This window comes from Plutella xylostella, chromosome 9 (genome assembly GCF_932276165.1).
Source record: "Plutella xylostella chromosome 9, ilPluXylo3.1, whole genome shotgun sequence".
Classification (NCBI taxonomy): Eukaryota; Metazoa; Arthropoda; class Insecta; order Lepidoptera; family Plutellidae; genus Plutella; species Plutella xylostella.
Window position 1 is genome coordinate 2,945,896 of NC_063989.1, and position 15,058 is coordinate 2,960,953.

The 15,058-nt window shown below is 37.6% G+C and overlaps 2 protein-coding genes across 4 annotated transcripts; both read left to right on the forward strand.

Moving 5' to 3' along the window:
- Positions 1-449: 449 nt before the first annotated feature.
- LOC105394119 (protein spaetzle) lies at positions 450-11,920 on the forward strand. Of its 3 annotated transcripts, XM_038106961.2 has the most exons (8): positions 452-937; positions 3,595-3,892; positions 4,387-4,560; positions 5,205-5,209; positions 8,056-8,220; positions 8,715-8,825; positions 10,475-10,584; positions 11,098-11,920. In XM_038106961.2, exons 1-8 carry the CDS (start codon positions 896-898, stop codon positions 11,258-11,260), a joined length of 1,068 nt encoding a protein of 355 aa, XP_037962889.2. In that variant the 5' UTR covers positions 452-895; the 3' UTR covers positions 11,261-11,920. The 3 variants fall into 3 exon arrangements, with proteins under 3 accessions (XP_048478886.1, XP_037962889.2, XP_037962894.2); XM_038106966.2 differs by lacking the exons at positions 5,205-5,209; positions 8,056-8,220 and adding an exon at positions 5,315-5,487 and having other exon boundaries at positions 456-937; XM_048622929.1 differs by lacking the exons at positions 4,387-4,560; positions 5,205-5,209; positions 8,056-8,220 and adding an exon at positions 5,315-5,487 and having other exon boundaries at positions 450-937.
- Positions 11,921-13,507: 1,587 nt separating this feature from the next.
- LOC105394114 (protein CutA homolog) lies at positions 13,508-14,213 on the forward strand. The gene is made up of 2 exons (XM_011565953.3): positions 13,508-13,781; positions 14,000-14,213. Exons 1-2 carry the CDS (start codon positions 13,596-13,598, stop codon positions 14,168-14,170), a joined length of 357 nt encoding a protein of 118 aa, XP_011564255.3. The 5' UTR covers positions 13,508-13,595; the 3' UTR covers positions 14,171-14,213.
- The last annotated feature ends 845 nt before the right edge of the window (positions 14,214-15,058 follow it).

A 15,058-nucleotide genomic window follows, 5' to 3' on the forward strand; every position in this document is an offset into this window, starting at 1 on the left:
AATATTAATTTATAGTGGTAGGACGTAGTATTTAACCTCTCATGTACCAACGACTAATTCATAAAGCGAGACACAATAATTATATGGTAAGTACCTACTTACTTATGTTTTTATGTGTTTGATTTTTAGGTACTAAAATATGATTGTATCTAGCAAATATTTTGTAACCAAATAAATACTTAACTAAGAACTGACTGGCTCAATTATCGTTACAAACACCTTCACCATAGATAAGAATACCTTGTTTAATAAGAATTTACATTACAATATGTATAAATCAGAGCGATTGCACTAGGTACCTGCAGTAGATGTCGATTACATGGTAGCCGTGACCTTGCGCAAACGTCAATTACTGTGTCGGTAACTCCGCTGTATACAGACACGGAACAACCGACCGACGTCACACGCGCTTACAAAACCACTCCGGGCAGAAAAACATCCGACTATCCACAATGGCAATAACTTCCATGGAGAATGCCACTAAAGAGGCTTTTTAACCTTTGAATAACTTGACAGTCGCGCCAAAATTTAAACTTCGAACGTGTGTGTGTAGTCAACGTGTCGCGAACATAAATGCACTTTTCCAGCCAGTCACGATGATCTGTAGATCGCAGTGGTTTGTAAAGAAATGTGATCGTACGACGGTCTTTACAAACTGGTCGATTAGTATCTGTGGCGATATCGTTTAGTGGTAGAAGCAGTAGTTCGGCGAGTGTGGCCGGCCGCGGGCGTGTGACCACTACACCGGCGCGTGCGCAAGGAGTGCGTCACTCGTGTGTCGAAGAAGGCGCAGTGACATGCGAGCTGCCAGTAGGACAGCGCTAAGGCTTGTGTCAGCACGAGTCGACACCCCACAGGACGATGGTTGTGACTTCTAAAAGTGAACTCTGTTGACATGGCTCGCTGGACTCTTCTCTGCATCCTTTGGATCAATCTGGTAAGTCCCCAAATCGTTTGACAAGTTTATTAGCACCATATTAAGTGTCCTCGAGTTAAAAGTAAAAGTGTCCAACTCTCACTTTTGTTGATTCTTGAATATGCATGTTTCTGACCGGTAAAGACGTTATGTTATGATACCCCGATGTGTTTCTGTTTTATAATTCGTATTCGAGGCATATTCTACCGCTTTCCGGCTACATAAATGTAGATATTTTAAGTTTATTAACCTTCGCGTTTGTTTGTGAAGCAGCAGTATGATACCATATTGTTAATTAAATAACAAGTTAACTTTAAACCTGATATATCAAAAAGTTATCAAGGTTGTTTTTGATACGATTATGTACCTATCAAGAACTATAATTATTCGACCACTTCGTTTGAATATTATTCTTGGCAATGTTTGCTCACTATACCTAATAACTAGGCACTTTACAACGACATTATGGGTGCTTATACAAAATATTATGTACACCGTACAGTACACATACAATAACAAGGTCATTTTTGTTGACTTGTCTAATAAACTCATTCATGTTGGAATTGAAGCCTTGAACTGCTTACTTTATGCCGAGACATAGACTACTTTGTTTTATTTGATTTATGTTAACCACAACACAAAAAGGGTTCCTAAGCAATAGACAGATATCCATTTTAGTACCTAAGTATATCTGCTAGACATAAAAAAGTAATATAGAAAACCTCACCGGTACACAACAAAATGGGCAAGGTAGCAAAAATCAATATCCAATTCTTGAATTTTTTATATTTTTTACTTGACTTAAATATTCAATGAAGGTTATGTAATAAGAGATCATAGTAAATTTTTTAGTTAGAGTTCTACCAATATTACTCGTACCTATATGGACATGGTACACAACTACACATGTAAATTATTGTTTTTTGTAACACGAAATAATAAAATTCCAACATATTATGAGTAATATTAAGCATGATGATGATGACATCTAACTTCGCTTTAGTATGTTTTGTTCATGTCATTAGCTACCATCATGGTTGTACAGTTTTATTATATCATGAAAAAGAAAAAAAAAATTGCACAATGAAGTTACTTAAATCGTAAGATTTACTCCATAAAATTATGCTTATTTTATCGTGACTATAATTATATCTTGTTATTTCGTAACTACATTTGATAGCACGATCCCCAAGGAAGCTAACTTTATCCATAAAATAAATAAGGCGCCAAAAGACTTAAAAATACTAATAGAATACCCAGTTGCATGGTTTTGTTATTGCTACGCCGCCGTCGTAGCAAGGGTGCAATTCCTGTTGCTACGCCGTAGCGAGGGTTGATATCCAGTTGCCAGTAAAAAACATGAATACAAATGTGATTGCACCGATTATTATGAATGATTATGTCAATGTATATTAGTGTTGACCAAACCCATCGATAGAATACCAAACCGACGCACTAATTACCTATCCTATAATACAGTTATAAGTAGGTACTTATTATAAACTTAATACTAATGAATGTGCCGGTATATGTAATGTAAGAATTTACATAATAATTGAGCAAAATAATACTTATCATCACAGGGTAAAATATTAATGCCAGTGTCAATATTATATTCCAATAATATCAGTTTCCTTCCTTCCCGTTAGAATTCGAGCTCATAATGACTTAGGTATGATTGATTAAATTCATTATAATTCAAACATAAATTGCGGTTCAATTTTATTTAGAGGAAACATTACATGTTTAGTTGTTTACATCATTATTATTTATTTGTTGGCTGAAATACACAAACATCCTTAGGGATGATTACATCCTTAGGTACAGACTCAAATAGAAAAAAAACAAAGGGAATTAGACGGGCAGGAAATAGGATATGTCGATGAGTATGTCTACTTGGGCCAGATAGCATCCTTCGAAAACAGGCAGGACAAGGAAGTCGAAAGACGCATTACCAACGCCTGGAAGAGCTTCTGGTCCATGAAAGACCTTATGAACGGCACTCTCCCTCTAACACTCAAACGCCAACTCATCGACATGTGTGTACTGCCTGTCCTAACCTACGGCGCACAGACTTGGTCTCTGACCGAACATCAGAAGTCCAAACTCAAGGTTTGCCAAAGAGCTATACTATACTATAAGTACTATACTTGGTGTACGAAGGATAGACCGAATCCGAAACACCACGCTACGCTCCTCGACTCGTATAACTGATGGCTGGGCGCACAGACTGCGAAGCTGAAGTGGGCCTGGGCAGGCCACGTCTGTTGCATGCACCCGGACCGGTGGGCCAGAATTGTCACCGAGTGGGTGCCCAGTGATGGACGTCGGCGTCGCGGAAGACCCAGGCGGAGATGGTGGGACGACCTCGACAGGTTTTTACCTCAATGGCCGAAGGAGGCACAGGATCGGGACCGGTGGTCAATTTATAAGGAGGCCTTTGCCCAGCAGTGGGACACTATCCAGGCTACATAACAAAAACAAAAATGGTCAAGTTACATGGATTGCACTCTTATTTATTTAAATTAATTACGTTTAACCGCAATTTTGTTTTCGCATCGAAATAAAATAATATTTATAATTGTGCTTGATAAGCTACCATTTACATTCATTTATCCTCCCAGAAATAAAGGTGATCCTGACTTAGACACTAAAAAGTTTCATATTCTCAATTACAGATCCATCTATCAGTATCCATCTCATTCGAGTCTGAGCCAGCTCCGCGCGACGGCTCGGCACATCAGGAGCGGCGCGGTCGGTTCGCCGACGACTCACCGCCAGAGATCCAGAAATCTGAACGACTCACTGAGCGAGTGATTGAAAGATCCATCTCACTCACCAGCTCACTGCAGAAGGTGCAAGAAGTTGGGAAGAAGGAAGGATCGGATCCGGTTCCTGAGCCAATCTCTACGATTGAGAATGAATCGCACAGCATATTGAGATACGCAGAAGAAAACCTCTCTAGCAGAGACAAAAGTAAGTGGTTTTTACGGATGTGTGTTTTAACGGCTGGTGAAATAGAGGATGTTTTTCCATATCACCTAAATGTGTTTAGTTACTTATATAACCTTTAATCAGGAAATTAGTTACAGAGGTAAAATAAAAGTAAGCCGTAACTAAAATTAAATTTGTAATGCTTATTTTATAAAATCATGCATGATGCATGACTATCAAACCTATGCTATTTAGCTTTCATACTTATTTCACTATCGTACATTTTCATGGATTTTCTTTCAAGCTGCAAGTTATATAAGTAGAGGCAGCTTCATCAACAACTATGAGTAGTTACACTCAACAAACCACCTATATTTTTTTAATTATTGACGGTTTGTGATTTTTTAGCTATTTATGAAGCTCGTATACACAAAGTGAGCAAAATCCATGAAAGCGGTAATTTCATCATTCAGTATCTCCATAATACTATCCAATCAAATGCGCCTTCTAATTTTCTCAATCATTTCATTGGCCAGTCCTCGAGGGCCTGGAACATTCTGCGCTTCGCTCCATCCCTTTCACCAACCTCCGCCGCATCCAGGAGAAAGAGAGACGGCGACTGCAGACAAGGATGGAAGACCCAATCACGAGAGTCGAGAACGGCTCCTATAAGATTGTCAACTATAAGCCTATCGTTGCTAATAGGAGAGGTACGACGTTATTTCTACCCGGTTTATTTAAATGGTGGTGGTATTATAGTATTCATGTGATTTGTCACTCCATCCTCTATCCATTTATCCATTACTATCATCAACTTTCTCCACATTTCAATCTATTCAATTAACAAAGATCAGAAGAAAAGACCACTGTGCTTAATTTCCTAACTTCCTATGCTAACAATTAGTTGCGTGCACAGATCCACCACTCCACAATAAAATTGTGCTACGATTCTACTATCACCGAAAGCACACCTTACTGATCAAAACTTGTGTGGATAGGGTTGGTCAGCGTGGTGATGAGGATTAATCCATTTAGATTGGTTAATTAGGAGTCGCCACAGCATCGCGTTTATTGCCGACATTTTTATATCTTAGTAGCTGTTCCCGCGAGCTTCGCTTCGCCTTAAAAAGTTTTTCCGTGGGAATTCCGGGATAAAAAGTAGCCTATGTTCTTTCTCAGGGTATAGACCATATGTATACCAAATTTCATTCAAATCCGTTCAGTAGTTTTGGCGTGAAAGAGTAACAGACAGACAGACAGACAGACACAGTTACTTTCGCATTTATAATATTAGTTAGGATTTATTAATTTATTTATACTTTTATTGCACAATTTACAAAAGTATATCTTCCAGGACAAGTGACAACATCGAGCTATCACCCTCGCGACAGCTTCGCACTTGTTAGCACTATACAGCTTCTCTTTTATTTCCGACACATACACATATCACCTTATCCCTTCCAGGACAAGTGACACTATCCAGCTCGCACACCCGAGACAGCATAGCGTTCCCCAGCGACCGCACGGAGCCGCTGGGCGCGCTGGAGCCGCGAGTGCCGCCCGCGTGCCGCCGCCTCGGCGTCTGTGAAGATCTCCCCGACTACCCGGATGAGCTGGTCGAGAAGCTATTGAAGAATGTTAGTATACACGCCTTCTGGTCGTTTTCTTCTTCTTCATTCCCGTTACTCCTCCGAGGAGTCTGGGGCTGACACCAGGCGCTTTCATCCTTCTATGTCGGTGGCCAGCAAGTTGAGTTGTCGTTTTGGTGGACAGAAAAACGAGGTCATTCTTTGATTGCGTCTTAAAAACATACAATTTCCAACGTTATGGGCCCAGCTAGATTAGTTGGACACTGTGATTTATTTATTATTTATTTATTATTAAAGATACACCAACAGCATACATATTATTACAGTCTTTAAAAGATATGTTGTAAGGTCTTACATCTAATACGATATGCCAGTTACAGGCGTATACAACATTATTATTAAAATCAACAAACCTTAAAAGTAATAAAATTAAAATTTTATAACAAAATTAAAATATTGACAATAGAATTCAAATGTAAATATTAACAAATATTGTAAATTCGTTAATTAAAATTACTAATACTGAAATTAACTTATACTGAAAATAGTTGCAGTATTCCACTTTGGAACTTGGGTAAACTGTCACTAAAGATATCTATGTTCGGAAGCTTAGTACTAATTTCATTGTACTCCTGGCAGATTCTGTTCATTGGGGCGTGCAGACCTGTGTTTGTTTTGGACGTATGGATATGAAATATTTTGTTGATTGGTTTTCTAGGAAGATTATAAGGCACTGATAGATGAATTTTTTCGGAAAGATGAATACAGCTAATTTGATTTGAAATAAGTTTGTGTAAAAATACTAAATCCTGTAAAATACGGCGGTTACGCAGCGTGTTCATGTTGAAGAAGTTTAGACGCTGGTCATAGGTGTTCCTGTGCGATATCCCAGTAGAAGTGAATGCCAAGTATCTGGTGAATGCCCTTTGTATACTTTCAATCCTCTGAGAGTGTACCGTATAGTGAGGGCTCCACGCCGCGCTGGCGAACTCCAGGTGACTGCGGACTAGCGCGTTGTACAGAAGTATTTTAGTTGTGCTATTATGGAAGTCCCTTGAATTTCTCTTTAGAAACCCTAGCATTTGAGCGGCTTTCTTAACAATATTATCATAATGAGAAATGAAACTAAGTTTGCTATCAATGATGACACCGAGATCTCTAATTTCACTTGTTTCTGTTAGTTGACTATTGCCTATAGTGTAAGAAGATGTAAGAGGAAATTTCTTTTTTGTAAATTTGATGAAGTAGCATTTACTAACGTTTATTGACATATGGTTAAGATCGCACCAGTCTTTAATATTGTTTAGATCTTCTTGAATAAGTTTGACATCTGTGATGGAGTTAACGGCTTTATAAATTTTTAGATCGTCAGCAAAAAAGGAGAAATGACAATGTTTTATGTTAGTGGTAAGATCGTTTATAAATATTAGGAATAAAAGAGGGCCCAAGTGCGATCCTTGAGGAACACCCGATTTAGCATGATAAGGTTTAGAGTCGAAGCCATTCACTGACACTATTTGAGGTCTGTTTGATAGGTAGGACTCAAACCACCTCAGTAACTTTCCGCTAAAGCCGACAGATTTTAACTTACGAATTAGTAATGTGTGATCCACCATGTCAAACGCCTTGGAAAAGTCAGTATAAATGGCGTCTACCTCTTTGCCTTTATCAATTTCATACGATATATCTGTAATAAAGTTAACAAGATTAGTTTGTACAGAGCGGCCTTTTATAAATCCATGCTGATAATCGGACAATATTTTAGTTATCTGAGGAGAAAAAACATCGAGTAACAGGGATTCGAAGAGCTTAGAGAAACAAGATAAAATAGAAATAGGGCGATAGTTCTTAACTTCTGTATCATTACCGTTTTTAAAAATTGGTACAATTCTTGCATTCTTCCACTCGTCTGGAAATTTCCCATCCAAAAGAGAGCGGTTAATAATCAGGACCAGTGGTAAGGCAAGCAAAAATCCACAACGTTTAATAAAAATAGGTGGTATACCATCAGGACCCGCGCCTTTATAAATATTAAGCATTTTTATTTTTTTGCATATATCTGACTCACTGAAACTGATGCGGTTGAAGCATATTGAGTTATTATCAGGATTTGATGATATATAATTGATGGTACTTGGATTTCTGGCACTACCGGTTACTTCACTATAGATAGATGAGAATTGATCTGCAAATAAGTTAGCGATTTCTGGTCCTGTGTTGGCAGATGTGTTATTCATTTTCATTTCAGAGGGGAGGGTCGATTTATTTTTACGTTTATCTTTTATGAACTTCCAAAAGGTTTTGGGATTGTAGGAAATAGCTTTCTCTATTCGCATTTTATATCTATTGTAGTCATTTTCTAATAATTTGTGACTCCGTTCCCTTAAAATATTGTACTCAAATTTATCACGTGGGTTTTGATAACGACGATACTTCTTCCGAATTTTTTCCTTTTCTGCAAGTAGTTTTATTAAAGCTATGCTGAACCAGTGATGGATTGGCCACTCATACAGATGCGACAGTTGCCGAACATAAGTATATCAGGAACAGGACAGACAGCCATACGAGGGGGCTGCTTTCCTGCGCCACATACTAACACAAACTGGTGAGTCTCTGGTGACACTATCCAGCTCGCACACCCGAGACAGCATAGCGTTCCCCAGCGACCGCACGGAGCCGGGCGCGCTGGAGCCGCGAGTGTCGCCCGCGTGCCGCCGCCTCGGCGTCTGCGAGGACGTGCCCGACTACCCCGACGAGCTGGTCGAGAAGCTACTCAAGAATGTTAACAGTATGTTACGTACTGTCAGCAGATCAGGGTGTTGCAAAGAGGTATTGAGAAGGGATGGCTCAAAGGGTCATGCTAAACAACAGCTACAACAGTTCTACAGCTTTAGGAAATTTCAATAGTCGTAAAACAAAAGTAGTTCAGATTGACCCCCTGACGAGCAACAGATAGATCCTAAAACTCCAGTTGGAAGATAAATGAATCAAAGTTTCTTCATACAGCTAGTCGCTTCAGCAGACATTGGCTTTGATCATCCATGTAAATGCCATGGTTACAAGGATGTCATAAATAATATCTGTCCCAGCCGGAAACCGAAGCCAGGACTCACTGTAGCCACTACTTCATCCTGTGTCACTGATGCCTGTTTACTATAATGTGTTTCCATTTTTGTACGTATATGTGTTAGTATTTAAGTTATGTAACTAAGTTTATTTTATGTGTGTGTACAAATAAAGAATATTCTATCTACATATCTATCTATCTGTTTCAGCTAGGAGAGGGAAGGAGTCGCTTCAGAATAGATGAGTTGGAGCCTCCGGCGATAGCGCAGAGGATCGGCAGCGAGAACGAGGAAATAGAACTGTGTGACTTTGACGAGAAGGTTTGTTGTTGAATATAATATCCTACAACCTAAAACAGAAGTTTTACAAGTAAAGTTTTTTTTCTGAAGGCTGTAATGGATGTGGTTCTGGGTGTTAGGTTTAAGAGGTGGCTTAGTGGAGTACGTGATTAGCCATGTTTAGTTCAAATTGATGCAGAAATTATAACTACTCTACTTATACCTATACATAAATATTATATATTATCGGTAGGTACTTACATCCTTACGACATATGTATGTATAAAGAAAAATAGTACATCTAAATACCTAACTAATGTGTACAGAAGAGCAAAGGAGCCTTTAATCACACGTCCACTTTTTCCCGGTTTTATTTTAGTCCCAATGTAATAGGCAGCTGGCATGCTGCCAACATTTGGGCAGAATTCCAAACTTCGTGCAATTTGGTCTAATTAGAAAAAAGCTCTGTGACATAAATTGACTCTTGAATCAAAACGGACGCTCTCTGTTCCATCAGACTCTAATTTAAATGTATTGTTTATTCAATAATATTGTCAATTATTAGGTAGGTAAGTAAGTAGGTACACAAGAAGTACCTACATAACTACGCCATCGTCATCATCAACCTCAACGGGAACGAAAGTATAGTAAATATTAATACACTTACGGGAAATGAAAAGGTTCCACTGAGAAAAATACCAAATTACTCCAAAGCGGAAAAGGCTTAATGACGCCTTCTACAATATTGAAGTACATATTACCAACTAAAAACGATAATACATTATCAAAATTTCCAATTAAATATTTGAAAAAATTGGGGTTGTTTGGTATTGGTTTTTTTGTGAGTGGAACTTTTTCATTGTCCGTGAGTGTACTTAAAAGACGTATTCTCTATAAAATAGTAGTGTCGGTTCTGAAATGGAGGAATTTTGATGATGTAATTAATTAGCATTGAATCACATTTGTCGCAATACAATTGGCTATTAATAATTTTATTAATTGAATAATGTCCTCTCTATAGATTTTCCTTACCAACAATTTGGGTTTTTCGATATTAGGTATCACGACTTAGCAATATAAAACCATTTGGCTTTGTTGGACATGATTTGGAAGAAAAAATATAAGAAGGTATTACCTATTTGCGCATATTAAATACTTCCTCCCTTACGATACGACAGCAAGTTCAGATATATGAAGATTTATACAGTCTTATATATTTATTTTTTATATTTATAAAAAACAGGCATATAGTCATTTTACAATTTTGTTTGTCGCCTTAAACCGGAATGGTTTGTCTTGGCACATTAAAGTGAATTTACATATAGTAGGTACAATATTATGATACATTCACGGTTAAACATTACGGTGAGTACATTGGTCGGTGTACGTATAGGTGTTATCTTAACGCATCATACACTCCTTACACAACTACACTTAATACAAAAACAAGTATTTTATTATGAGTAAAATTAGCGTTAGTTAAAGTCAGCTACACCGTGCTCTCGGCAAAAACGTCGTAACCTCCATGCAAACAGCGTCGCTTACGCGTTTCGGTCGGTCATAGGTGTACCTCCAAAAGTAGTTCGTGAATATCCCAAGTCCTGCATTACACAGTGACCATCCAAACAAAGGTCATTGCTGCTGAGGGTGCATGAAGTAGCCGTAACTAAACACCGCTTCTCCTCCCACAGGTCATATTCCCTCGGGCTGCGTCCGATAGAGACGGCAAGTGGTACTACATTGTGAACCAGCGGAACTACACGCTCCAGGGCGTCAGAGTGGAGGTCTGCAGGAACCATGAGTAAGTAATTATTCTTAAGCTGCGTACAGACCGGCCTAACGAACGCCCAAAGATAGATATTTATCATACCTAATACAGGGCAGATTGCAGCAACGAAGGTCAACGAAACCCGTTCGTTGGCGTTCGTTTGGCCGGTCTGTACTGTGATGCTGCCATAAAAACTGAACAGTGTTAGAGCAGCTGCAGGCTCTGTCACAGCAAAGTGCCGCTCCCAGACTAATACCCTGATTACACCTACCGAGTAGAGTGAAGAGACAGTATGCTCGGCCGAGGACGCTGTCTCGCCACTCTACTCGGCAGGTGTAATCAGGGTATAAGTCTGCTTAAATATGATCAGCACGTTGCTATCGATAGTCTTCAGCTGCTCTCATTAGTCAGATTAATTTTATGCGACTGTTTTTGCACTGGGCAGCTGAAGTTTCTAGCACTGACATACCTACTTCAATTCTACAATTTTATTTTCATACCACAAAGACATGGTAAAATACCGAACTGTTTTTCTTTCCTTTACAGAGGGGAGTGCAGCAAAATAGCATCATTCCCGATAACTTACAAGGCGATGTGTAAACAAAAGAAAGCTCTTCGCCATCTAACCGCCCTGGACACCAATGGGAAGTTGATAGAACTTCCCTTCAGCTTTCCCAGCTGTTGCTCGTGTGTCGTCACTGAAGTGTGAACAATAGACATTCACAAATGATAAATGGTGATCTGTGACCTGGCCCCGCGGCACGAGTATACGTTATCGACGTCGATAAACTCGATTAATTCCACCAATCACAGTACGTGTTTATAGTGACGCGATATAGTGACGTTTATCTATGTGGATATGGGACCCGTGCAGCGGGGACTGTATACCTATGTGAGTGGTTGTTTAAAGTCAAAGTGACTAAATTTGAAAGCATACCTACTGATCTCATAATGCTCTCCCTAATACACGTCGGTGTAAAGACATTTGAAGGTAGTGAGCTATTTAAATTAGTTTGACGAACTTTTTATCATTTTATTAATTATTACAATGTTGTCTTCTAAGCTGCACGAGTGAGTTGTGTTGTGACTCAGAGTAATTAGAGGCTTAACATCTCAGGCCTAAGTTACCTAGGTAGTAAGTACCTATTTACATAATAATAAGAACTACCTACATATAATTATAAGATACCTACTTAACAATTTCAAAGCATTTCAATGAAATTAGTTACATACCTTAGTAAATTTAATCAGTAATTAGTTATTTTAGTAACTAATGAGTGTTTAAGTTTACTACATAATTTATATATGTACCTACCTACCTACATTAGCCATTTCAGTGACATTCACCCTACCTACCTACATACACATTACACACATTTTGTAAAAATAATTATTTTTTATTTATTTATTTATTTATTTATTTGGATAAACTACAACAATATGCTAAAGATATCTTAAATATAATATAACTAACATAGGTTAACATATTGCCTTAAATGTTCATCACCATGACACAATGAAATATTAATAATTTCGTGACACACAAAAAGGTTAGGTAGGTATTTATAATATAATTTCGTTTAACATTTTCTTAATTGCTCCTAGTTTCTTCTGAAAAATATCAACCGACAAAAACTTTTCATTATGTGAGTGGCATATTCTGTGTAAGGGTGCGCGTTGGCCAGAATTTGTGCGGGTAGTCGCAAGATAAAATAATTTGTTAGGATGGCGAGATGTGGTGGTACGTGGGGCTAAGTATTTGATCTCATTAACTAGATCTGGGCAGTCATAGAGATTGTTACAAATTTTGTACAACGTAATCTCGTCTGCTATTGCACGTCTACAAGACAATTTTTGTAATTTATAGAGTTCCAGGAGATTATCGTAGGATGATTTAGTGTGAGTGAGCCTGTGATGAATTGATTTTAGTGCTTTCTTCTGTATTGACTCAAGTTAATTAAGTCAATTAAGTACTTAAGTAAATATAAGGCTCAATGTAAAATATTATGTTGGAATTAAAATATGCCTAGGTGCCTAACTACTTACATCAATATCTTATTTTACTCCCTCCGCCCCCTGAAATCTTTTTATCTTGAATCGTGATAACCAGGAAAACTCATACTATCAATCATAACAATATAACCGTTAAAGTAGGTATAGTAGTTTGCAATAGAATCCAACAATCATGTACTTAAACAAACCAAATTGTCACGATTACTCCGTAATCACATACATTTCCGATCAATTTATGAACATAGTCTGATTTCAACGAACGCACCATTGTTTTCACATTATCTTCAACACGATTTAACTTGTATTTATAAGTTAAATTTGTTAAAACATTTGCAACGTAAAAATTTCGAAGTATTTGACAAGCTGTCATCTTAGTTTTTTACTCATCGAACTCTATAAGTCATTGAAAAGTTAGTGTTGTTCGTAATCTGAAGTTATCTTTTATTTTTAATTTAATAAATTATTTTAATTTAATATTATTTGAATACAATAAAAAAAATATTCCAGAGCTTAATAGAATTAACCAAAACGAAAAAAGGAAGAGGAAGAAATGAAAAAGCTCGACGGCATTTTAGACACGGCAAGCGATGACATAGTGGTTCCATTTATAATTACGGTCACCGGCGACACTTCTGATAGTGATGATGACGAAGACGAAGATTTAAATTTGTTTTAATAAACACTTTTTTTTATATATAATCAGTTTTATTTTATAGTCTATGGCTTATATATTTAATCTAATTAGAACACTATGACATCACTATGGGCATAAACAATTCGCTGTCAATGTCAGTCCGCCATATTTGTTTACATGATTGTTGGATTCTATTGCAAACGACTATAAGTACCTACTTAGGTACCTACCTATTCCTTGCTCATCTCATACCTAACCAACAACCAACAAATTTTATTTTATGCTAACCCACATTTTTATCGATTTTGGAACACAGATTCATTAGAGAAACAAACAAAACCTAACGTTGCGTTAACCTAACATTAGGTAGCGGAATAGTCGTTAAAATTACTAAATCATGTCAACAAGCGCCGGAGATGGAGAAGAATGTGTGACAGTATTTGCCAACATACCAGATACTACCACCGCAGACGATATGGCTGAAGCATTGATAGTGAGAGGCATGGCAGCTAGTGTTAGCATCATTCCAGAAGTGAAAACTTTCAAGGCGAGCCGAAAACATGGTGTGAAAGAAAAACCTGAGGTAAGAGAATAAAAATAAATAGTTAACAGGTTGGTAGAGGTAGATTCATACAATACAAAGCCTAGCTGTACTGCAGCAGCTGGTTTAGTTACAGTTATTAGGTAGTTAAGTAGGTATGTATTTATAATGTCAATGTTTATGACACTTTTGTTAAATAACTAACTGTTATACTTAACTACATTTACTTACGACTACTGATAAATTATCATTTTTTACAGTGTATCATGATGATCAAGACTAGAAAAACTTTGGTAAACAAAGTAACGGACTTCATAACGCTAAACTGCCCATATAAAGATGATAAAGTGGATGTAACGGCCGTAAACATAGAGAATGGAAATCCGCAATATTTGAAGTGGGTTTATGAAAAATCAGATTTCAAATCATGAAATAACATCATTTAGCAATAGGTACCTACTTACACAATGCGCAGAATCAGTATTGTACTTTGTATTGCCGTTAATGAGCCGTTTTCCTTGACAGCTTTCAGTTGAGCTTTTGGGTAAGCCGATAGATGGTGTGAAAACGCAGTGTACCAACTGTCAAAAATTACATAGAGAGCAAAGAGTACTAAACTCAGAATAAGTTACCTCTGAACCAAGACGGCTTTCCGTCCAGTTAGTTTGGCATTCCGTTTTCGTAACTCTTCAGATTGGCAAGGGACCATGATCCATAGTCCTTAGGCATTATTACAGTATAGCAGTCACTATCACAAGAGTCACTATCTCACAAGAGTCACTATCTCAAAAGAGTCACTATCTCAAGTGCACTAACTCTACAGTATCAAGGGAGGAGGAGCAGATAGCTCAACTACAACTCAATTAATACAGGAGAAACACAAGGAAACTGAGAAAACTTGAAAAGAACGGCTGTACGAACAATCGCACTGAACGCTGAAGCAACAGTGACATCGACATCATAGAGAAAATAATACTACAATTCTACCTACCTACGACACTTTCACATTTCGTTAGCCTCACAGAATAACATATTGTGATCTGAGTGTGTTCTGAGGGTTTGAAAGTTGGTACGACCCCAGACAACGCCATCTATTTCTCCAAAAAGGAACTTTTTTTTTTTTTAACAAACGCCTCATTTAACCAGAAATAAAGGCACCATAAATACTTTTATGACGACTTCGAAGACTGACCTAAACAAAACATAATTTTGGAACGCCGTCGCTGACAGCTCTGCGTTTTATTTTTGGTTCAAAATAATGTGGTGTCCATTCACTTTCATATTTTATTTATATTTTATAACTGTTTTATATTCATAAT